Consider the following 24,568-nt stretch of genomic DNA (forward strand, 5'->3'; position numbering starts at 1 on the left):
GTTGTCTAGAATATCGGGTCGCAACAGACACCTCAATCTAGGTTTTTTTCCTGCCCCCCTGCTAATAATTTGCTAGTTGCTAATAATTGCCAATAACCATTTGCTCCGCAGCTGCAATCCTGTTCCCCGCTACCTGGGGCTAACTTCCAGTTAACTACGGAGAAGCAAGCCATTCTCCTTCATGGACTAAGAGCTCTTGGTAGCGCCTCTTATTCGGGTTCCGGCCGTCCCAAAAGAGAGTGAGGGGCCGGCGCTGAGTAAGCGCAGATGGGCCAGGCCGGGAGAAAGAGCGGGGCGGGGGGGGGGGGGAACGGCTCCTATCGCCGAGGAAAGAGTTAACGGCGCTCGAAACCTAACACCCTGCGGAGCCCAAAGAGGGGAGAAAAGGGAAGGGAGCGTGAAGGGATAGAGTCTCTTCGGCGGGATCGGTGGTTGGAGGCGCCTGTGTGCCAGCAAGAAGCTGTGAAAGAAACCCCAGGCAGGCTTCGCGAGCAGGAGGGACTGAGCAGCGAGCGGAGGAGCAGAAAACGGCTTGCTCTAAGGACCTGCGGCGACGTGCATCTCCACTGGGGTGAGCCTCCCGGGTTGTTGCACTGAGGGAGTTAGGGGACCCGCGGGCGCCCGACCTCACGGCAGATGGCAACCCTCTTCCGCTTCATCTTCCTCCCTCCCGAGTTTGCATACTCCCTAGTAATCAAATGCCAGCGATCAAACGCCACCCGGCTTCGGCGTCCCTCCTGCCCTCCCCTGTCGCGGCTTTTTTAACTCCGCCAAATACCCCCTCCGCTCAGCTCGGCTTTCCGGAGCGCTCGCCGACTTTTCCCAGAGTGAAAACGGAAAGCAACGCTTCAGTGTCTTGGAAGGTCGCCTTCTTAAAAGGGACGGTTTAGGTGAATAATACCGGTAGTTATTTCCAGCATCCCTACACAAGCACGAATAACAACGCCGCGATGTATACTAAAGCAGATTGATCCACTGGCGTTTGATTTGGGTTACTGTTGTAGATGTCGTACGTGGGGTTCTCCTCAGTCACATCCTCGGGATGCAGAGGGTGTGTGGAGGGTGTGTGTGTGGAAAGGCTTGGACAGTGGCCCAGAATGAAAGCATAAAGTTTGAGAGTTCCAAAAGTGCCGCGTTTCTCAACTTCAGTGAGGTTGAGAGGAGTGAACTTCAAACTGCCAAAATTCCCCAGGAGGGGGGATTCTGGGAATTGGAGTCCTCCTATCTTAAAGCCTGCTGGCTGGGGAATTCCAGGAATTGGAATTCGTGCATCTTAAAGCATGCTAGGGAAATTTGGATGTTGGTCTACACATTTTTTAAAAAAGTTGCTGAGGTTCAGAAATACTGCAGTAGACTATAAAGAGGCATAACCGTGGGAATGATATCGGGAAGGGCGACTATGGCCAATAGATAAAGATACACAAAAATAACAGTAAAGTCTTGTGAAGATTAGTAGGCCAGGAGTTCCTGCAGAATATAGCAGGCATCCTAATTGTGAGTAGTGGAATAGTGACCAAAGTTAGATTCCAACCGCCAGAGCAGTGAGGAAAGTGGGCCCATGCCTTATCTCTACTTTTGCAGCAACATACTCCCTAGGCAGCATTCAAAACCATCTCCCCTATGCAGATTGCAACGCATAGGGGAGGTAGGAGGCAGAAGTGGTATTCAGCAGATTCTGACCAGTTCTGGAGATCCAGTAGCAGACATTTTGAGTAGTTCAGAGAACAGGCAAATACCACCCCTGACTGGATATTTTACAGTGTCCTTCCCCTGACATACCCACCAAACCACGCCCACAGAACTGGTAGTAAAAGAAAAATGAATCCCACCACTTGTAGGAAGTATTAGCTGTTGCAAAAGAGAAAATCAAATACTTTGATATCAAAATGCCTCAGCCCAACACCAGCAGCGGGCTGTACAAGATTAAGATCCCAGTATGGAGAAATATCAATAGCATTTACACTTACATACAGCTTCATAGTGGTTTACAGCCCTCTCTAAGCGGTTTACAGAGTCAGCAAATTACAGACCCCCAACAATCTGTGTCCTCATTTTACTGACCTCAGAAGGAAGGAAGGCTGAGTCAATCTTGAGCCAGTGAGGATTGAACTCCTGGCAGTGGGCAGAGTCAACCTGCAATACTGCATTCTAACTACTGCACCACCATGGCTTCTAAATGCTCCCAAACAGTAAGTGACTCAGCCAAATGCCACAAGATAGTCACATGGATAAACCCTATTTGAAAAATTATAATAAACTGCACCCTTTAGTAGGTAAGCAAATGACCACATAGATAACCTGAGGAGAAATCACTCCAAATAAGTTTTTGCTCTACTTTTAACATTTATAACTTAAATTTATCATAATGTCAATTTAAAGAATGACAGCGTTGTTTAGCTCTACTTTTAACATTTATAACTTAAATTTATCATAATGTCAATTTAAAGAATGACATTGATTTAAAGAGAGGGAATGTTGTTGTTTAAGGACATTGGGACAACTATTTTCCCATCATCTCTTCACCAGTAATCAATATTTTAGTAACTTCCTATTCAGCTGTTTCATTCTAGGAGTTCCTTCCAAGGACAATTACTTTCACAAAAGTACTAAAAAAATACATAGCAGGGCTTAAGTCATCAAAGTGAAGAGATTGAAATCTTGGCTTTAATTAAAGTACAGGTTAAAGTGAGGGTAAAGGACAGTGAAACTAGTTAATTATTTAAGGACAGCCTTAATTAAAAACTGTTCATGGGAACTAGGGGGCAGCAGCACCAAGGTGATCTTGGCTGATCTTAGATGAACTCTAGGTTGTAGACTACCCTGGGCAAACCAAAAGGAATAAAACAACAATCCAATCCAAACCTTGAAGAAGGTTGTTGCAATCTGCTTTCGTACTATCAAAAAAACTATACTGAAATGACCATGTGTGTTACTAGGAATTGAGCTCAATTCAGCGATTGCTTACTTTGAAAAACTAAAAGCTAAAAATCCTGACTGCTCATTTTATGGATTTCTGTAGCTAAACTATTTACAGACAGTCAGTTGTAAGTCAAAACAATATATTATTTTCTTCTGTTCAATTGCATCCAATTTTTGGAGACTGCCTCAACAAGCTAGATGTTGGCAAGGGAAATCAGGAGGCTTTGCAGAAATAATAGAAAGGGATTTTTACAGTACTGGATCTTTGGTGTAAATGCTAGTACCAATGTAGTTTTTTTTTATCTTACATTTCTATTTCCATTCAGAGATACTCTACATGGAAGATGATACACCCATCCTATCGGGCTCAGTTTTACAGTCAGTTTCACTTCCTATAAGAAATAATTTGTTTATAGATCACCTTGTGATCTGTATTGTACAACTGAGAAATGAACATTTTCCCTTCCATCACAGCATCAATTAATAATTTGTACAGAATGGAGGGAGAAAATATCTGTACGAAAGGAATTTATTTGCTCTTGGTTTCCCCCCAAACTAAGTTCCAGGATCAATACATTTATTAAAGTACAGGTAGTCCTTGACTTATGACCACCATTGGGAGCAGAATTTTGATCACTAAGAAATGAGGTTGTTAAGCAAATTATTGCACGACTGGATCCAATTCTACTATCATTTTAACTGTGGTCATTAAGCAAATCACATGGCTGTTAAGTGAATCATATGATTGATAAGTAAATCTGGCTTCCCACTGGTTAGAAGCCAGCAAGGAAGATCACAAATTGCAATGATGTGACCATTTTAAATATAGCAATAATTTTAAATGTGAATTGGTTGCCAATCACCCAGATTGTAATCATGTACCCAAGGGGATGGTGCAATGGTCATAATTTTGAGGACAGGTCATAAGTCACCTTTTCTGGGACCAATGTAACTTTGAACTACCATTAAATGAGTGGCTGTAAATTGAGGATTACCTATACTTCATTTTGAACTCATAGATCAAGGGTCTTTAAACTTGGCATGTTTAAGACTTGTGGACTTCACCTTCCAGAAATCCTAAGCTAACAATGACTGGAGGAGGAATTCTGGGAGTTGTAGTCCACAAGTCTTAAAGCTGTCAAGTTTGAAGACTCCTGTCATAGATACTTTGAGTGTTGTCCTAAGGGAGCATTATTAGTGGTTGGATGATAAGAACATCAAAAGGTGCTTTTTCAAAAGGCTGGATATTGTTTTTTTCAAACAACTGGACATTGGTTTTTGCTTGAGGAAGACATTTTGCTTCTCATCTAAGAAGCTTCTTCAGTTCTGAATAGAGTCAAAACTGAAGAAGCTTCTTGGATGAGAAGCAAAATGTCTTCCTCAAGGAAAAAAACAAAGTTCAGTTGCCTTCTGAAAAAGCACCTTTGAGACAATCATGACTGTGATATGACTCAGAATCTCCACAGGTAATTAAAGGGAAATGAAATATAAAGAGTTCAGTCAGGACATGTTACTTATAGAGATACTAGCCATTCATAGAATAGTTGTTTGGTGTGCCACAAAACATTTTCCCACTGATTGGCATAGTGCAGTGGGATAATGACTTTCTCATGTGTTAAACAAAGATAAATATCAGAACTAATGGCTTTTAAGTCAGCTTTTTGGGAATGAAGTTGGTCACTGTAAAACTTCAATGTAGTGATGGGATTCAAAAACTTTTACTACCAATTCTGTGGGCGTGGCTTGGGTGTGATATGGCTTGGTGGGTGTGGCTTGGTGGGCATGGTAGGGGAAGGATACTGTAAAATCTTCATTCCCTCCCCACTCCAGGGAAAGGTTACTGCAAAATCCTCATTCCCTCTCCACCCCACTAACCTGCTTTCCAGCTCCATTGTCCTGTGCAGGGCAACAAAAGAAGACCCAGCCGATCAGCTGGGACTAGGGAGGCAGTGAATAGATGGGAGTGGAGCCAGTCAGAGGTGGTATTTGCTGGTTCTCCAAACTACTCAAAATTTCCGCTACCGGTTCTCCAGAACTAGTCAGAACCTGCTGAATACCACCTCTGCTTCAATGGCAAGGGGATTCTCTGCCTGCTTGCTTGCTTTCCTTATTATTTCTGAACAGTTCTCATAGAAAAAGCGGCTCCATTCTGGTGTCCTGTCCTTTTCACTATTTTTTTTTTTTTTTTTTTTTGCAGTTCACAATGAAAGCCTTCCAACTCAGCATGCCCCTGGCTTTTCTTGTGCTCCCATTCTTTGTGCTTGGGGCTCCCAGTGAGGAGCTTGGCCGGCAAGAAGTCCCTACCAGCTTGAGTGGTTGCAAGAGATGTTGTGATTCTCTAGATGTCCCTGGGACCTCCGAAGGTGGAGACAGACCTCAAGCGTTGCCATTCGTAATGCCAGAAGTTCGTCCATATATCAACATCACAATTCTGAAAGGTAAGCAATTATCATCTGTTTCTGACTCATGCTACCTTCTCATTGTTTTCCTCCTCATTTCACTTCTTCACCTAAATCAAATTGGAAACTTCCCTGGCAGAGTCTTGTGATTTGTTTATTTGCCTTAGTCAGTCATCATGTATACACGTGCATCCTGTTTCCCAAGCCAATAACTGTCAACCACCGTGGAAATGTTTATTTAGTGAAAGAATAATTGCCCACATTAAACCTTTAGTTGTATATCCCTCAGCTGTACTGGCCAAACATGTTGGGAAATAAGTTCAAAACCTCTGGAATGACAAGTTGGAAAATTTTGCTATAAACTCTCATTTGGTTAAAAAGTCTACAGTTAACATAGGTAGGACCAAAACATGCCGTTTCTTCAGGCAAAATTAAAGCACATTTAATAAAGATAAAACAGAGGCCTGCTAGAGAAAGTGTAGCCTGTATGTTTTACTTAGATACAGGTTAAACTTCTCCATCTGGGTCATTCAAGCATCTCCTCAGGGCAAGATCTGTTACCACATGTTCTATCATATCCTGCATCATACACATACACCCCTCTATGTTCCACCTCCCTTTCTGGAATTTTATAGTATCCTTTAATTATGGTTGCTAGAGATGCTACATATGCATGAAAATACATTGTATGGAAGGATTTTGGAACCACCCACAAGCAATGGTTGTCTTCCACAGCTTCTCCCTTTTTCCCCCTCTCTTTTCCACAGGAGAAAAAGGAGATCAAGGAGAGTCTGGAGTTCCTGGGAAATGGGGCAAAGAGGGACCCCCTGGTGATCAGGGACCCCAGGGTCCAAAGGGCAGCAAGGGACAAATGGGGGCACCTGGAGATCCCTGCAAGCACCAGTATGCAGCTTTCTCAGTGGGCAGGAAGAAGGCTCTTCACAGTAATGAAGGCTACCAGGCTTTGATCTTTGACACTGTCTTTGTGAACCTCTATAGCCACTTTGATATGTTTAAGGGTAAGTTCTACTGCTACGTGGCAGGCCTGTATTTTTTCAGTCTCAATGTCCACACCTGGAATTTCAAGGAGACCTACATGCACGTCATGCGGAATGACCAAGAGGAAGTCATTCTCTATGCTCAGCCCAGTGACCGCAGCATCATGCAAAGCCAGAGTTTGATGCTGGAGCTGCGGGAGAACGATGAGGTTTGGGTGCGCCTCTACAAGCGACAGCGTGACAATGCCATCTACAGTGACGATGTGGATGTCTACATCACTTTCAGTGGTTATTTGATCAAGCCCAGTCTTGAATAGTTGTTTCCATCCAAAGCACAAATTCAACCTCTAAACATCCTCTTGATTTCCTGTGAACGTCTGCAAATAGTACAGAATATGACCAACAGATCTGAAAACAGAGAGAGAGCACTGAAGAAAACTTTTTTTTTTCTTTTGAAAATGCCAACTGAAAAAAAAATATTCATGGATCAAAAAACATTCCAGAAAAGTCTTGCTGGTTTATGTGTCCTTCTCAACACTAGATCTGATTGTAAGGTATGGACTGGAAATCCTAAGCAGCCTCATAAAATCTCTGCTAACTCAGAATCATTTTGTAAACATCTTTGTTTGGACATAACACTTCCTAAGCAGAATGTTCTAATTTAGATTGTTTACATGAAGTAAACTCTTTGAGGTATCTCAAGTGAGATAAGCTACCATATCTTATCTACAAATCTACAAACCAAATGTAGATCAACCAAAATATGTTATTTTGGCATTTCAAGTGCCTGACAGCCCTCTTCTTTTTGCTAAGAATTCCTGGTGGGAAGCCTTGTATGACTGATAGTTGCCATCACCTTCACAAAATTTACATTTGTAAATGTTCTATAGGGTTAGTAAATGTAATTCTACATCTGTGTAATGGACATGTGCATTTGTGCATCAGTGCAATGGACATGTAATACACTGTATAACACTGCAGGGATCTTTTCCATCACTATGTTAAACATATGCAGGATTAGGATTTAACCCAGGGTGGCAAAAGAGTAGAAATAATGCTTCCAACTTATCCCCCAAATCAGAATTGATGATAGAATTAGTGATTGGGGCTGGGTCAAAGAGGTAAATTCTTTGAAGGATGTCTACATAGCACCTGGCAGTAACTTCTGAAAGCTAAGAGATCTGTTTCAGAGATCATGCTGCAACTGTGCAATACTAGGAAAAGATATAGCTGTTTTAAGATATTTCCAACATGTGTTATATGATGCTGCGAGGAATCTTTACCCTTCAAATCTAAGACACTATGCAGCCACTACTGGTTAGCTGGGTAAACAATTAATTGTAAGGGCAAAGGATCCCAAAGAATTATAAGCAAAAGAAAGATACAAGTTGCTTGCATATCAGCTTCTCTCGCTGAGGGCAGCAAGTGCCATTTTTACATATGAAGAATTCTTTTGTTAAAGCTACAAAAGAAATAGGCTACTTCTAGGATGGAAAAAAACATGAAGGAAAGAAGGTTTCTTGAAGGAACTTTTACATTTTGATTCCACATGTGAGCCTTGCCATAAAATATGGCAAAGTGCATACTCATTCAAGATGCAGCATACCTCTTCCAGGAAAAATCATTTTATTTTCTCTCTTTCTTAGTTTTCCATTCCCCTGCTCTCCCAAGAGTCACTGTCAAATAAGTGCAAAATATGCTGTTTGGAGAATGGAACATTTGGAAGAACCATCCATGCAGTAATTCAGAGGGTGGCCTGAAACTTAGCCTTCCAAGTGGAAGTGTCCATCCAGATTTTTTTTTTCTCCATCACAGCAGGATAAATCACAGTTGTTCAAGAGGATATAAAGGCACATTTCTTTTCCTAACAATCCCAATTTCCACTCTGCAATTAAGTATAAGTTAGATGACCCCCCCCCCCCTCTTTTATTTCCCAAAGCACTGCTTATCTGTTAAATGGGAATTATAATGCTGACCTACTTTGGAGAGTTGTGGTCAGGATATTATCAATCATCTTCTATCAATATGGTACCTTGCAGATAAGGCAAGATTACAACCTCCAATGTATCTGTTGCAGTCCAACATACCTGGAGATGCCAGTTTGGGGAATATTGCTTTAAGTAAAGCACTGAGCATTTCCTAAATGTGACTTAGATGCTAAAGAATTTCTATTACAATGCACTGTATGTTAACAATATTTTTTTGTGTATAGATGGGGAACATACACAGACCCAGCTATATACATTTGCTGCCTATTCCACTCACAGGTAACCAAGTAATTGCAAACCAAGAGGCTTCTCAGTTTATTTTTTAAAGGAAATGGACAGGACATGCATTTTTATTTTGACCCAGTGGGTAACCTTGTAAGGCAGGCTATGGGAAGTATCAAGATGCCTGTTTTTGTAATACAGGGAAAGCTGTAGCTGATTGCATAACAATCTGAATTCCTTCTCTCTGCAAAGTAGTACTTTAAAAACCAGCTGTTGGCTATATGCAACACATGGCGTCCCTGTGTCTCCAGAGGGAACAACCAGAATTTCTAGAACTGAATTGCTTCCAGATGTGAGAACTGAACTCTTTGAGCCTTTGCCTCCATTCCTGTCTCAGCAGAAGTGCTTCTATGCGAAGCAGTGTCTAATGTTACAAGGACAAAGTTTGTGTATAGTTGATATGAGGCTATAGGCCTACTTTTTGGTGCTATATAAAACCTTTATAATTCTGGGTGCTAAAGAGGCCTTTTTGATGCAATATTTGAAAAATATTTTTAATTTGCTGGGAGATACATTGGGGATAACATAAACAAGAAGGCCTATGGAATTTATGGTGCTTTGTGGAAATAAACAATGGTTTGTGTGTATATATGTGTGTATCTTTTAAATATTAAAACTTTTTGATTGCACTTTGAGTTGTCCTTTTCTTTATGGGGCTTTTTTTTCCTAAGACAAAGATTTTCTATTACAAAATTTTAGCATCCTTGGGAAGAGTACAAATATCACTTTTGGTGGAAATATTTCTAAAATATAGGAAAACCAGCATGCAGAATGATGAGAGAAAGCCATTTTACACACACTGTGAAAGGAGTGTTTAAGGCATGAGGAAAATGAGAATAATAAACAATTTACATTTGTTGTCAAACACCCCAGGGAACCTCTTTTAATGCATTGGCCTACCTTGCAGGAACTGAAAAGATTGAAAAGAAGACAGTATAATTTGATTACTAGTTACTAGGAGTTATCTAGTTGGAAGCATCCTCAAATGTGGCTAGCTTTGCCTAAGGCTCAGATTGATCATGTGTAAAAAACTCATAAGTAGAGTGCAAAGTGTCTACAAAAGGGGTGAAAAGAGATACAAAGGGAGAAATAAATCCCTGAATTCTTCCACAACTACACACAGATGTAGTAAATTTGTGATGAATTGGAATTTTGATTAGGAAAACTATTGGGAAAAAAATCTAGTTTATGATTTTGTGTAGATTTGTTTTCCTTGTATCACACAGTCTTTGTAGTAAAATGATAGCAGTGTTAAAAAACAAGATCTGCTCAGTTTGGGGGCACTTGTGCTCAAATTCAGCTACTGACCATTTGGGGGAAAATCCTTAAAATACTGTTCTTAAATAAGTTGCATGGAGAATCAGTGTTCTCTGTACAGCTTGCAAGTGCTGAAAAATATTCATCACTTCACAAGTTGTAGGATGAAAATTTACAGAAAATGGGAGCTTTTATGTGAAAATGCAATGTATGTCCCACTTTCCTTTTCTTCAGCATATATTGAAATAAATATGTCTTTTCTAGGATTTTAACAAATATCACTCCAAATACTAAATTTACTGTCATGTACAATGCATACATTGCATTAAGACTTACAATCAACATATTAAATTTAAGAAAAATAAAAGCATCATGAAAACATACTTCATATTAATATTCTTTTTCTTTCTTTTTTGGAGAACCAAAATAGTCATAGGCTCCAGCTAAGAATTTGTGTGAAATCAGATATGCTACTGGCAATTCTATTTTGCATGTATATTTATTCTTTTTGTCTATATAAAATAGATAAAGGTCTGATTTTAGCATCAAATATATGTGAATTGTCTTGACTCCATGACTTGACTGCTTGAAGGAGTCCCTGCAGTATTTTTGGCAAGATGTCAGAATTCGTTTGTCTAGGATTGGCAGAGAGCAGTTAGCCCTAGCTGGCTTTGTGCCTAAGGCAGGACACAATCTCTAGCCTTAACCTCCCTTTCTCTTTTCCTTTCTCCATCCATCCATCCATCCATCCATCCATCCATCTCTCCCTCCCACCAGAGTCTTGTAATTGAGGTGGCATTGTAGTTGTATAAAATAAATGATTGGATGTGATAAGATGATAGGTAGGTCAGTTCAACTGTCTTTTCAACATTCAAAAAACCAAGCATGTTATTTATACAGGATGTCTTGACAAAATATGTCTGGTGGTAGTATGTCTATTTTGGCCCTAAATATCGACCCCAATTTGTGGTTTCCTCTTTCCTACATGTTTTTCATCTGATAAAAATCTACATATACAGAAGTAGTTTTTGAAAGAAAGTGTTTCTTGGAACAGAGGTGGTTGGGGTTTTACACTTAATCTAGGCCAACCAGGGCTATCTCAAGAATAGCCTGGACTGGGTGTCTTCTTCAAGTTACTTCATCCATCTGTCATTCCTAGTAAGTCTGTTAGATGATGGCAAAACCAAGGATCTGATGGAGTGAGCAATATGCAAAATCCATGTGGCAGGATAATAGTTCTATTATTAAAATCCATAATAGACCAGTTGTGAGTTCTAGCCTATATGTTGAAGATTTGCTGCATTCTAGTATTGAACTATAATGTGATTCTTTTTTAAAAAAAATTTTTTTATTGTTTTTTGACATACAAACAAACAGACAAAACATAAAAACATCAGCTCCCCCATATTTATATACAAACAGTGAGTCGGTTGGTTCATCAGTTTTGTGCACTCCTCTCATAGTCACAATTACAATTACCTTGTATAATAACTCTTATTGTCAATACAAACTTATAAATCATAATATCACTATTAAAAAAAAGAAATTTGACTAAACTTTTGTTCGATCATGCCTTTGTGAGATAACTATATTTTAAGTAATTTATTCTAAAACAAATCATATAATTGTGCCAATTCTATCCTAAATAAGAGAAAAAAAGGAAACAGAAAACTATTATATAAATATAATATCCAGTACCAAAAAAGAGAAAAGAAAAATAAAATCAATATTATTCCTTATTGTCTAACATTTCTATTTTTGTATTTCATCATTCAACCATTGATAAAAAAGATCCCAAACTATATAAAATTGTTTATCTTCTTGCTCTCTGATTTCAAAAGTCAATCTACTCATCTCAGCACATTCCAATATTTTCTTTATGACTTCTTCCTGCAATGGAATTTTCTCATTTTTCCAATTTTTTGCAAATACAATCCTAGCCGCAGTCAATACATTTACAATCAAGTATTTCAACTCTTTACTATAGACATCTGGTAAGATTCCCAATAAAAAAAGCTCCGGTTTTAAGTCTATGTGCTTCTTAGTCATTTTTTCCAACCACATGTGGATTTTAGTCCAATATTTTCTAGCGTCCTCACAAGTCCACCACATATGGTAGTATGAACCAGGTTTCTGATGACATTTCCAGCATTTTTCGGATTTGTTCTTGAACATTCTTGCTATCCTTGTCGGGGGAAAATGCCACCTGTAAAACATCTTATACAAATTTTCTTTAAAGGCTGTAGACATTGTCATTTTATAATTTTGCAACCATAATTTCTGCCATTTCTCTAAGTCAATCCCATATCCAAAATTCCTCCCCCAAGCAATCATAGTTTCTTTAACTTGTTCTTCCTCCAGCTTAATTTCCAATAAGTAACCATATAATTTTTTAATCACCTTTTCATCAGTACCCATCAAAATCTTATCTAAATCAGTTTGTTTATCATAAAATCCCTCTGCTTTGGAATCCTCATAATACTTTGAATGTATTTGCAGATATGAAAACCAATTCATCTGTATACCTTGTTCCTCTAATTTTTGCATCGATTTAAGTTCACCCTTTTCATCTAGTAATTCCCCATAGCTAACTGTTTGTTCCTTTTTATAGATTATAGGATAAGAAAACGCTTCTATCGTCGATAACCAAACTGGAATTTTCAAATAACATTGTTTTCTTGTCTTCTCCCAATTTAACCACAGAGACTCCCATATATAATGTCTTCTAAAATACCCCTGTGTTTTGGTTCCCTTATACCATAAAAAAGCATGCCAACCCAACAACAAATCATGACCTTCTAATGTCAACAATCTAGTTTTCCTTAATGTTATCCATTCTTTAACCCACATCAAGTTTGCAGCTTGGTAGTACAACTCCCAATTAGGCAGGCCAAACCCTCCTCTAAATCTATAATGTGATTCTTAACTACAATTCCTATACATAGTAGGAAGAATACATATGTGCAAGTACTCATGTTCCCATATAATCAAGATAGTTAGAGTCTGATTTTTGCTTGGGTTGTGAAGCCAAAATATAACATTGGGATTAAATAAATTAATTTAAGAACTAATTTCATTATAGAAGAAATTGATTGATAGTTGTATAAGTACCACATCCTTAGCCATATTGTTTATACTTCAATTGCCATGTAAGCCTAGAAATGTTAATAAATAGATCATGATTAACCACAAATAAAAGTGTCATGTGAATTGAACCTCAATGTTTTGGGATTATCAGTCATAAAAACCAATTGTGAAGGACATCAAGTTCTGATGTTTTGAGTTAAATATCTTTTGTGCCACTACCCTCTGTCTAAATATTATCCAATCTGTATTGATTTATAATAGGTACTAAAGAGTTAGTGGAAAAACAGGATTGTATAATTTAAATTAAAAATTAAATTAAATTAAAATATTCCCTTTCTGAACTCTTTGGCTTCATTAAATTTTGGAGTCCCATATAAAAGCTTTTTTATATTAAAAATGTAAAAATATTTGATTAATCAGGCTTCTGCATTAGTATTGTTTAGTTTTATATTCTATTACTTGGACAGTAATCGGTTCCAGATTCTTTGGGTAATTTTAACATTCCTTATAAGATTTATTGACCTCCCACTCAGTAACAGTTTCTAAATGGGAGATGTGATGGCTTGACTATCATGCCCTTGCCTTTCAATACCAACTTGAAAGAACTGAAGTCCAAAAATTGAAATGAACTTGTTTTTTTTATTGGCTCATATGGATTCTAAAAGGGTGTTCCATTATTTGGTATCCTGTTCCAAATACTGCAGCTGGTGATAATACAGTACCCATGAGAAGGACCTTATCTATCCAAATCTGAGCCATTTAGTTCAATTAAATTGCCATTTATGACTTTATAGTAAAGTTTCTCAACATTAACTTTAAGATGAGTGGACTTCAGCTTCCATAATTCCCCAGCCAGCATGCTTTAGAGCAGGGGTGTCAATCTCATGGTCATACGAGATTGTCACATGACAATACATCATCATGTGACTCTTCCCTTTTGCTAAAATGGCCATGACACATCTGGTCCGCCGGCCATGAATTTGAAACCCCTGCTTTAGAGTGATCTCTTTAAGACAGGGGTCTGCAACCTGTGGCTCTGGAGCCACGTGTGACTCTTTCAGCCCTCTGTTGCGGCTCCCTGTCAGCTGATCCCACTACTGGCTGGTCCTGCCCCTCCCCGTCACTCCTTGCCTGGCCTGAGAAGGTAAGGGTGATGGCAAGGGATGGAGACTTGCTCCATATTCTAGAGCAGGAGGAGACTGGGTGGGAGTGAGTGACGTCAAGTTGGCCACACCCACCCAGTCACACCAGTTGTTAAATTATTGGCTCCCAGGGTTTTCTTTTCTGTGGGAAATGGGTCCAAATGGCTCTGAGTGTTTAAGGTTGCAGACCCCTGCTTTAAGAGATCTCTTTAAGAAGGAATTGGACAGCCATTTGTCTGAAATGGTATTGGGCTGCCTGTTTGAGCGGGAGCTTGGACTTCCAACTCTTGTTATTTTGATCATATTTAGGACCAGCTTTTTCAACTGTTGCAGCTTTTCTGGTAATTTGTGGTTTCCACACTAGTTTAAAGGAGTCAGTGTGAAAATACCAGGTAAGTAAATTGTGTGCAACTAAAAGCATAGTGGTATACCACACCCAGATGTCAGCCTCTTTATTACGGGAACAAAACATCACCACATATTCGTCAATAAATGGAAAGTGAAAGATCTTCCATTATTCTTCCCTTTTCTCTTGGTTTATTTTCTAAATCCTGCATAACAATAAAAGACAATTGGATTTTTGTCATATCTGGGGAGTATATCTTTTCTCATTCTCTCATCAGTCCTAGTATCTTCTCCTATTGGTTTCTTATCATTTATCAATTGTTGTTTGTTATGATCTATGACCTATTATTTGCTGTTTATATGTACACTGTGAGTTTATGCACCAGAGACAAATTCCTTGTTGTTCAATCACACTTGGCCAATAAAGAATTCTATAATTATATAAGAAGTGCAAAATAACTAAATTTTGCTATGTTGCCCACTTGTATTCTACTCCCACCTAGTCCTGCCCTATGCTTCCCACTTTAGCCATGCAGATCAGAAGATCCTCAAATAGGTAGGTGCCTTCCCCAAAATCATCATCACATCCAGAAAGGGGAAATTTCTCTAGAACTGCTCTAGAATTTTCAGGCAGAAATATAGCCTATATGTCACTCTTTTATTATTCCCAAATTAGTGCATAGACGTCTTCATCCAAAAGCAAACCAAGAACATGCTATCCTTTATTATTCTGTCTTGCAAACAGAAATTAGTAGATACTAATCAAGGTACTGCCAGTTTGTACAAAATAAGAATTGGATGCTTTTGGTTATTTGTTCTATGCATAGCACAGACCTTTTGCTTTGTTGAGACATTACAGAATGTTCTGCTCAAATATTATGTCCCACCAAAGACTTGATGGTGAACAGAGGCCTTACAAGTCCATCTATCCAGTTTCTCATTTCTATGCACCATCTGTCTGAAAGGGGAATTTTTAAAGGGTCTACCTTAATGTTCAACCAGTGCAATACCTGAGCTGAAAAAAGAATTTTAAAAAGGTGACAATACAAAATAAACTGTTGTTAAGTTGAGCACCACCTGTATTGATGTTTACAAAAACTCATGAGTATACTGTTATATCATGGTTTAGGACAGCCTTTGCTAATCTAGTATCCTTCAAACATGTTGCATTATGGTTCCAAAGGTGCTCTTTCAGGAGGCAACTGGATTTTCTTGTTTTTTTCTTTGAAGACGTTTCATTTCTCATCCAAGAAGTTTCTTCAGCTCTGACAGGATAGTGGGGAATGGAAGGATTTTCATTATATGTTATGTTGTATTATACCTATATGACAGATCCTATCAAATCCATGTAGTGATGGATGTATTGCCTCAAGCAATAAATCAAGTTGACAGGAATGGAACCAATCAAAATCATACTGATTGTACCAACAACTAGAGATACAAAAGCAAAACTCAAGCCATCCCTAAGATGCATCTGGAAAGCTCCTTTAATGTTGTGCAGGGCCCATTCTGGTGATGGGGTAAAAATATTCTTTTTAAAAAGTTTTCTGGCATTGTATCTCTTTTCATTAGTGAAATTTCCTTTTTAAGACTGGAAAGAATGAGCTCCATAAAGAACTTATTGTTGTGCTAGTTGGAATTCAAGATATGAGAGTAGTTGATCCAATTTAATCAGCGTGAAGCATACTACGAGATGAAATAAGTGAGAAAGCCAACTGCTAGAAGATAAGGGGAAACAAACTGACCTTTAATTGAAAAATGGTTAAAATAAATTATACAAAAAGAGAACTTTACTTTTCATTGCCTGCTCACTCTTTGAATGAAATATATATATATATATATATATATATATATATATATATATATATATATATATATATATATATATATATGAAAATTGGAATATTTCTGGTTCTGTTATTTCTGGTTTGTTACCATGTGCTGCTAATATAGTATTTCATGGTATCCAATTTTTATAATAAAACCAATAAAAATGAAGGAATGGATACATGTGTTTTAAATTAAGTTGGAATTAATACATTCAGGAAAGCTTATCCTTTCTGACAGAATTCTATTAGTCATAAATAAAAGCTAAAACTTTTTAAAGTCTGGGAGACAGGTCTATTGAGCAAATGTCCTAGAAATGAGTGATGCCCCAGAACTGAATTTGGTGCCTTTAAGAGACCAGGCCTTCCTTAAAAGGATAAATTATCGTGATTCTTTTTTTTAAGAATTAAGGAAAGAAAAAGAAAGGAGAATGCAAAAGCATTATATAGGGAAAGAAAGATATAATAATCTGTAAAAACCCAAATATCCACTGGAAATAATTCGGTATAGGTTAACATGCATTGCCACACTTGGTATCTTTGAACAAAGTTCTCTTAATATGGTTTTCCATTTGAAGAAAAAAGGTAATATTTTGTCCCGATTTGCAGACCTGAATAAATTTGGATAAAGTGGTTCCCAAATTGAGCAAAATTCTTCTTTGCATCTACAGCTACAGTATCATATTTTAAAATGTGTGTTTATTCAGAGTTCTTTAATGAGAAAAAAGACAAAACAAAAAAATAGAAAGCACAAGAAACGGGGGGAAAAACTAAATTCAATATTTAAGTGACTTCTGACTTTTTTCAACAGATAATTACAACCTTATTGTCCTTTCTCCCTCTTACTTCTGACCCAAATTTCTTCAGCCCTAGAGCTACAGCATCACTGAGGAGAATGAAGATTATTTGAGTTCTTTGATTTGATTTGATCATTTGAGTTCAGGATTAGCCATGATTTGATGTGAGCAAGAGTTTGGTTCTAGATAATGGGGAGCAATGCTAGGAAGAATAATATCTTTGCTAGTATAGTGTTTAATAGTGGTCCATATTTGACCAGAAGTAAAATATAAACATCCCAGCTATTACTGGAATATCAGTCAAGTAATATGTGACGAGCATATCCTATTCAATCTATTCTGTTAATGTAGGAAATGCAACTCTAAGTGATTCACTGCAAAGACTTGCCATGTAGACCCTGAAATACCATATACTATCTGGAGGCAAAATTTCCAGATCAAACTTCAGCTTCTCTGTTTTTCTTAGAAGCCAAGCTCCAGATGACTTGTATGGTTTTTCTTTGTCTTAGAATGTTGGTTAGATGGATTAAGATATATGATAGATTAGAAACAGAGATAAAGATAGAGATGACAGAGATAGAGATAGTGATAGAAATGATAGAGGCAGAGATAAAGACAGTCAGAAAGGCATCATAACATCATATCAGATTCATCATAACCAATATCCTACTTCTAAAGGAAGACAATAAGATGCATCCACAAGATCACCATCTCCTACTTCTGAAGAAAGGATTTTAATGTAGGCAGCCCAGTTAATTGTCATTGATAGAACCATACTGTGAGGATTTGTTTAACCCTATTCCAAATTCCTATAGGCAGCTTCTGCCAACTTGGTATTTGCAAGATCTGTTGAGGCTCTCCGAATTTCAACAGAATGTGGGGAATTCTGAGAAAGTTATGTATTCTATAAGAAGCAGTTGAACCCACTTCAGAATTAACTAACCTATTAGCTATAAGGAATAGAGAATTATTATTTCACACAATAACAAAAAGAAAAAGTGAGGTGTCCACCAGCAGTGGAAACGATCTGTGACCTTCACTATTTATAAATAAACTTAGTGAAAGATGTTGCTAGATTCCTCAATAATTCTAACAATACAGTTTGACATGCATGTAAATATTAAGTTCAAAACAGCTATGGAGGTTTTTCCCATGCCAGGATCTACTGTCCGAAAACATCTGGGGAAAGCAATAGGTTTGGAAAGCCGGATAACCAGGAGGAACTGTTAGAAGCATATACTGAAGAAAATAAGGTATTGCATATTTGTTTCCAAGTAGTACCCAAATTGTAGTCCAATAATGCTGCAGACAGCTAGCTTGAAAAAGATTAATCTTAATCAGGCCAAATGTGGCAAGAAAGAAACACGATCCAGGAAGATAGAAATAAGTTACATAAAATGTATTTCCTCTTTCTTCTTCACATATATTACTTATTTTTGAACATGGCCCCAGTTATTTCTGAGTTTTAGAAGAAAACGTACAGGCAACCGCAGGAGGAGGAGGTTGAAGTGGCCAGATGAGCTGCTAAAAGAAAAGGTGGAATGGTCACTGATGCAAACACCAAGCTCATAGGCCAACATTTCGTACCTTACTTCAGCTGCTTTCCACTTTTATCAGTTTTAGCTCTAAAACTCGCCTACAGTTTACACATATGGGGACCACAACACCCTCCACCACCCACACTGCTTCCTCTGCCTCCCAAGAACTGCAGCCAACCAAAATGTGTGAGCTCACATGAGTGTAAACATTCCTCAAGCAACAAACAACACAACTTTTTGAAAAGATAAATATAAACATACCTCCTTAATTATATTACACATTGATGTTTAGCTTGGCTGGTATTTTTCTTAGAAGCAGCTGACATAGGGAATGGAAATATTGCTGCAGTAAGAACTCTTGGGGAAAAAGAAAGATATTTTTCTCACAGTGGATGCAGAAAAAACAACGTTTCCAGTCCTTTACCAACATATAACAAACATACCATTATAGAGAGACTAACATCTTGTTTATATCTTTGAAGCAACAAATTCCATTATTAAAATTTGCATCTCAGCATATATAATCCTGGCCAAAAGTTTTGAGAATGCCACAAAGATTAATTCTCACAAAGTCTGCTGCTCCAGTATTGGAAGACCTTCATGCAGTTGTTACGATGGTATATTGAAGTATAAGTACAAGTATTTGCATTAGTGTCAAAGGCTTTTATTGACAATTACATTGACTTAATGCAAAGTGTCAATATTTGCAGTGTTGACCCTGCTTTTTCAGGACCTCTGCAATTCACCCTGGCATGCTGTCAATCAACTTCCAGGCTGATGGCAGCCCATTCTTGCATAATCAATGCTTGGAGTTTGTCAGAATTCATGGGTTTTTGTTTGTTCACCAGCCTCTTGAGGATTGACCACAAGTTCTCAATGGGATTAAGGTCCGGGGAAATTCCTGGCCATGGACCCAAAATCTCAATGTTTTGGTCCCCAAGCCATTTAATTATCACTTTTGCCTTATGCTCTATCATGCTGGATAAGCCATTGTTTGTCACCAAACTGTTCTTGGGTGGTTGAGAGAAGGTGCTCTGGAGGATTTTTTTGTACCATTCTTATTCATGGCTGTGTTCCTCAGCAAAATTATGAGTGAGCCCATTTCCTTGGCTGAGAAGCAACCCCGAAGATGCATGATCTCAGGATGCTTTACTGTTGGCATGACACAGGACCAATGGTAGTGCTCACCTTTTCTTCTATGACAAGATTTGTTCTGGATGCCCCAAACAATTGGAAAGGGGATTCGTCAGAGAAAATGACTTTACCCCAGTCTTCAGCAGTCCAATCTCTGTATCTTTTGCAGAATGTCAGTCTGTCCCTGATGTTTTTCATAGAGAGAAGTAGCTTCTTTGCTGCCCTACTTGACAACAGGCCATCCATCACCTCACTGTGCATGCAGATGCACTCACACCTGCTTGCTGCCATTCCTGAGCAAGCTCTGCATGTGGTGCTCCGATCTTGCAGCTGAATCACCTTCAGGAGACGATCCTGACACTTGCTGGATTTTCTTGGGCACCCTGAAGCCTTCTTCACAACAATTGAACCTCTCTCCTTGAAATTCTTGATGATCCAATAAATCGTTGTTGGAGGTGCAATCTTAGTAGCAGCAATATTCTTGCCTGTGGATCCCTTTTTGTAGAAAGCAATGGTGATTGCATGTGTTTCCTTGCAGATAACCATGGTGAACAGAGGAAGAACAGTTATTTCAAGCACCATACTCCTTTTAAAGCTTCCAGTCTGTTATTCTAACTCAATCAGTATGACAGAGTGCTCTCCAACCTTTTCCTGGTCAACATTGATACCTGTGTTAAAGAGGGCATCACTGTCATGATGTCAGCTGCTCCTGTTGTGGCAGGGCTAAATGCAGTGGAAAGGTTTTGGGGGGATTAAGTTCATTTTCATGGCACAGAGGGACTTTGCAATTAATTGCAATTAATCTGATTGTTCTTCATAATGTGAGGGGAAAATAACCACTATCAGGACAACCTCTGCCTTGGTGCAGGTCTACTGATAAGCGTTTATAGGTTACTGGCCTAGGAGGATTCTTTTGATTAGACAATAGCCATCTTCCACACTGGAGCAGTAGACTTTGTGAGAATTAATCTTTGTGTCATTCTCAAAATCTTTGGCCAGGACTATATTTGGAATCCATTAAATATCAGAAGGCTATTTTTGTACATATTAACATATTACAGTGGTACCTCAGTACTCATTGTTATTTGGTTCCTGAAGGTGTGATAAGCATCAAAAACTATCTCTGGAGATTCTCAGTCATCCGGGTCACAGTTATCCCAAAGGTGATTTTTCAGGAGGCAACTGGACTTTCCTGTTTTTTTCTTTTAAGACTTTTCATTTTTCATCCAAGAAGCTTCTTCAGCTCTGACAGGATAATGAGGAATGGAAGGATTTATATTCCTTGCAGACAGCTCATCATTTGCATATTTTTAGAGGGTTGTTGAAGCACTTGGAGGTTTATCTGTGATCTTAGATGAGAAGCGAAATGTCTTCAGAGAACCCTGTAGTAACCCTGTGACTATGCAAGCCACTTCTTAAAATGTCCAGATATTTCTCAGTTCTTTTTATCTAGTGACCATTTCACACTGAGCAGAATTTGGTTGCAAAGAGCTCTTTTGAAATTAAACTAAAATATTGAAATGTGGAACTAGGAATCATGTCCAACAAGTAAACAGACAAGCTGATCATGGGGATTTTATCTACACTCCTTTAAATTTGGATTTTTTAAAAAAGGTACTGCTGGTAATTTGAGATTAATTAACATTTGGGGTAGGAAAGGTTATACATTCTTGGAATATCTGAAAATGGTATTTCCATATTTTTTTTGTTCATAACTGTTAAATCGCAGAAAAAGTTAGCTTTAGAGCTAAATTCCAAACAAATAGCATCAGTTATTGTGCAGAAATGGACCTTTACTTGAAGAAGGGCTGCATGATTCAGTTCGTCCCCCCTCTCTCATCCCCATTGCTGTAGTGTTTTTCTTTTTCTAATGTTTTTTGTAAATTTTATGAAATTGAAATATAAACACCTCTGTAATAAAAAAAAGTTTAATGCAGAATGGAATTATGATGACTTACAAACAGTTTGAGACAGTTTGGTTTCTTTCTGTTAAATTGACACCAAAATAGGGCAAGAATGCATGTTGTGGGAGCATGAATGGATTTTCAGAAAAAACTGCAGACTACAGGAAACAGGAGATCCTGAGGACACAGATAAACCTCCAAGTGCTTCAGTGACCCTCAGAAAGGATGCAAATGACCAACTGCATGCAAAGAATATAAATCCTTCCATTCTCCACTATCCTGTCAGAGCTGAAAAAGTTTCTTGCATGAGAAGTGACACGTCTTCAAAGAAAAAACAAGAAAGTCCAGGTGCCTCCTGAAAAAGAACCTTTGGGACTACCAAAAACTATGAATACCAAACAATTTTTTCCCATAAGAAGCAATGTAGTGAGTCACAAGGCAGCTGATACCAATAAGTTTGAGCTTGTGCTTTGAGTACTAAACAAATAATGAGTACCAGGACAAATTTTTCATGTCAAAATGTGTTGAGTACCAAATCTGATGAGCTTCAAAACAGTTGAGTACCAAGGTACCACTGTATTTGTGTCTATGAGAGTTCAGTGTGGAATGGTTTGAAAATACTGGGACTGGTATCTGTACATTACATAAGATAGGATACCATCTTTGCATTATGTGTATGTGGAGAAGCAATCTAATTCTTCAAATGATGGGAATTGGGGAGGCAGAATTCTATTATTTACCATTTCTATCAATTTTTAAATTCTGTTAAATTGAGCTTGCTCAATTTTAAAAAATATTTGAAGTTATATTAAAACCTGTACATTTTTATACACTTTTATGGGAAGAAATTCAGAAGTGAAAAGGAAAATTGTGTGGATTGGTCAAGGTTGTAGACTTGGCTTGTATTCTATGTGTCTTAAACACTATGATACATAGTCCAAATTGCACTGTTCCCACATTAAGCTTCTTATGATACAGCCAACTTCATGCACTGCACTTATGTGGAGGGTTTTTTTCTCTAAAATTTCAACTGGAATATATGCTTCCTCTAAACTTGTCTTTATAATAGATTTTGTAATGAACACTATGGTCAGCTGAAAGCCTGAACTCACCTGGGAAGTGACTTGAGGTGAGATGTCACACATATTTGAATGGGGATTTGAACCTAGGTTTCCAAGATCCAAGTCCCTCATCTTAACTATTATATCATTTCACAGAATAACAAAAGCTAATCACTCTGCTGTCTGATTTGCAACAGACCCTCCAAATAATTAGGATTGCAAAGTTTTGTACATTTACTAATAACGTAAATTCTACTGTGTTCTTTGGAACTACTTTCTGAATAGGTGTATTTTATTTATTGTTCATGTTGACGTTTTGTCCTTCATCAACATTTGGAGTACAGGTGGGCAATGTAATTAATTTTATTGTCCATGAAATTCCCCCAAATTACATTAATCAAAATCCAAGGGCAAACCACCAAAACTTACAGTGGTGTGATTATCATGTATTTCTATAATATCTCTCTTAGGGCAGTACAAAAACAGGAGACTTTGATGAAGTTTCTTACAAAGTGCTTCAGAACAGTGACCCCTCCTCCATTTCCAAAAGTGAAGCAAAACTCTGTATTGTATTGCATGAAAAAGGCTTTTTGGAGATGCAAAGTGTATCAAGAGGAGAAATGAGATTCCTTAACAAGGAGAATTATGCTGCTTCCATTATACAAAATGTTCCACTAAAACAAAACACTGGCCACACCCACCCCAGCAACACAAGGTCAATCCTGATGCAGCCCTACATGTAATCGAGTTCAACACCCCTGCTGTAGACGATCCAAACTAGAAATCTGCTTTTGAATAACAAAATGAAAAAATTAATGTGAAAATGAAATGAAAATTTAACTTTTTCAAAAAAATTTCAACAAAATGAAATTTAATGTGGAGAAAAGCAAAGTTTTATGTTTAGGCAGAAAAAAACCAAAGGTACAAGTACAGATTAGGTCAAACCTGGCTCAAAAACAGTAACTATGGGAGGGACCCCGGAGTCCTAATGGACGATCAATTAAATATGAGCTAGCAATATGTGGCAGCAGCCAAAAAAGCTAATACAATCCTTGGTTGTATAAACAGAGGCATAGAATCAAAATCACATGAAGTATTAGTACCACTTTATAAAACCTTAGTAAGAGTAACACCTGGAATACTGTATCAAATTTTGGTAACCAAACTACAAAAAAGATGTTGAGGCTTTGGAAAAAGTATAGAGAAGAGCAACTAAGATGATTAAAGGTCTGTAGACTAAAACATATAAAGAATAGTTGCAGGATTTGGGTTTGGCTAGTCTAGAGAAAAGAAGACTGGGAGGGACATGATAGCAGGATTCTAGTATTTTAGGAGCTGCCATAAAGAAGAGAGGGTCAATCTATTTTCCAATGCACCAGAGGGCAGGACAATAAATTGTAACTGTGAGAGGGATCTTGGAGTCTTAGTGGACAACCAGCTAAATATGAGCAAGCAGTATGTAGCAGCAGCCAAAAAAGCTAATGCAATCCTAAGTTATATTAACAGAGGGATACAATCAAGATCAAGGGAAGTATATATAAAGCCTTAGTAAGACCACATCTTGAGTACTGCATCCAATTTTGTTCACCACATTATACAAAAAATGTTGAGTCTCTAGAAAAAGTACAGAGAAGAGCAACCAGGATGATTAGGGGACTGGAGGCTAAAACATACAACGAACAGTTACAGGAACTGGACATGGCTAGTCTAGTGAAGAGAAGGACCAGGGGAGACATGATAGCAGTCTTCCAATATTTGAGGGGCTGCCACAGGGAGGAAGGGGTCAAGCTATTTTCTAAAGCTCCTGTAGGCCAGACAAGGAATAATGGATGGAAACTGAACAAGGAGAGATTTAACCTGGAAATAAGGAGAAACTTTCTGACAGTGAGAA

The 24,568-nt window shown here is 38.0% G+C and overlaps 1 protein-coding gene across 1 annotated transcript; it reads left to right on the forward strand.

The window, feature by feature from the left end:
* The first annotated feature begins 305 nt into the window (after positions 1-305).
* C1QTNF6 (C1q and TNF related 6) lies at positions 306-9,221 on the forward strand. Its single transcript, XM_026700315.2, has 3 exons — positions 306-571; positions 5,117-5,357; positions 6,086-9,221. Exons 2-3 carry the CDS (start codon positions 5,123-5,125, stop codon positions 6,631-6,633), a joined length of 783 nt encoding a protein of 260 aa, XP_026556100.1. The 5' UTR covers positions 306-571; positions 5,117-5,122; the 3' UTR covers positions 6,634-9,221.
* Positions 9,222-24,568: the final 15,347 nt, after the last annotated feature.

The sequence above is a fragment of the Pseudonaja textilis genome, chromosome 5 (genome assembly GCF_049901715.1).
Source record: "Pseudonaja textilis isolate UNSWEBS1 chromosome 5, rPseTex1.2, whole genome shotgun sequence".
In the NCBI taxonomy this organism is placed as follows: Eukaryota; Metazoa; Chordata; class Lepidosauria; order Squamata; family Elapidae; genus Pseudonaja; species Pseudonaja textilis.

Coding starts and splice junctions, on each gene's coding strand:
- C1QTNF6 (XM_026700315.2), top strand. CDS start 5,123: ATGAAAGCCTTCCAACTCAGCATGCCCCTGGCTTTTCTTGTGCTCCCA. Junction 5,358..6,085: donor CAACATCACAATTCTGAAAG/GTAAGCAATTAT, acceptor TCTTTTCCACAG/GAGAAAAAGGAGATCAAGGA.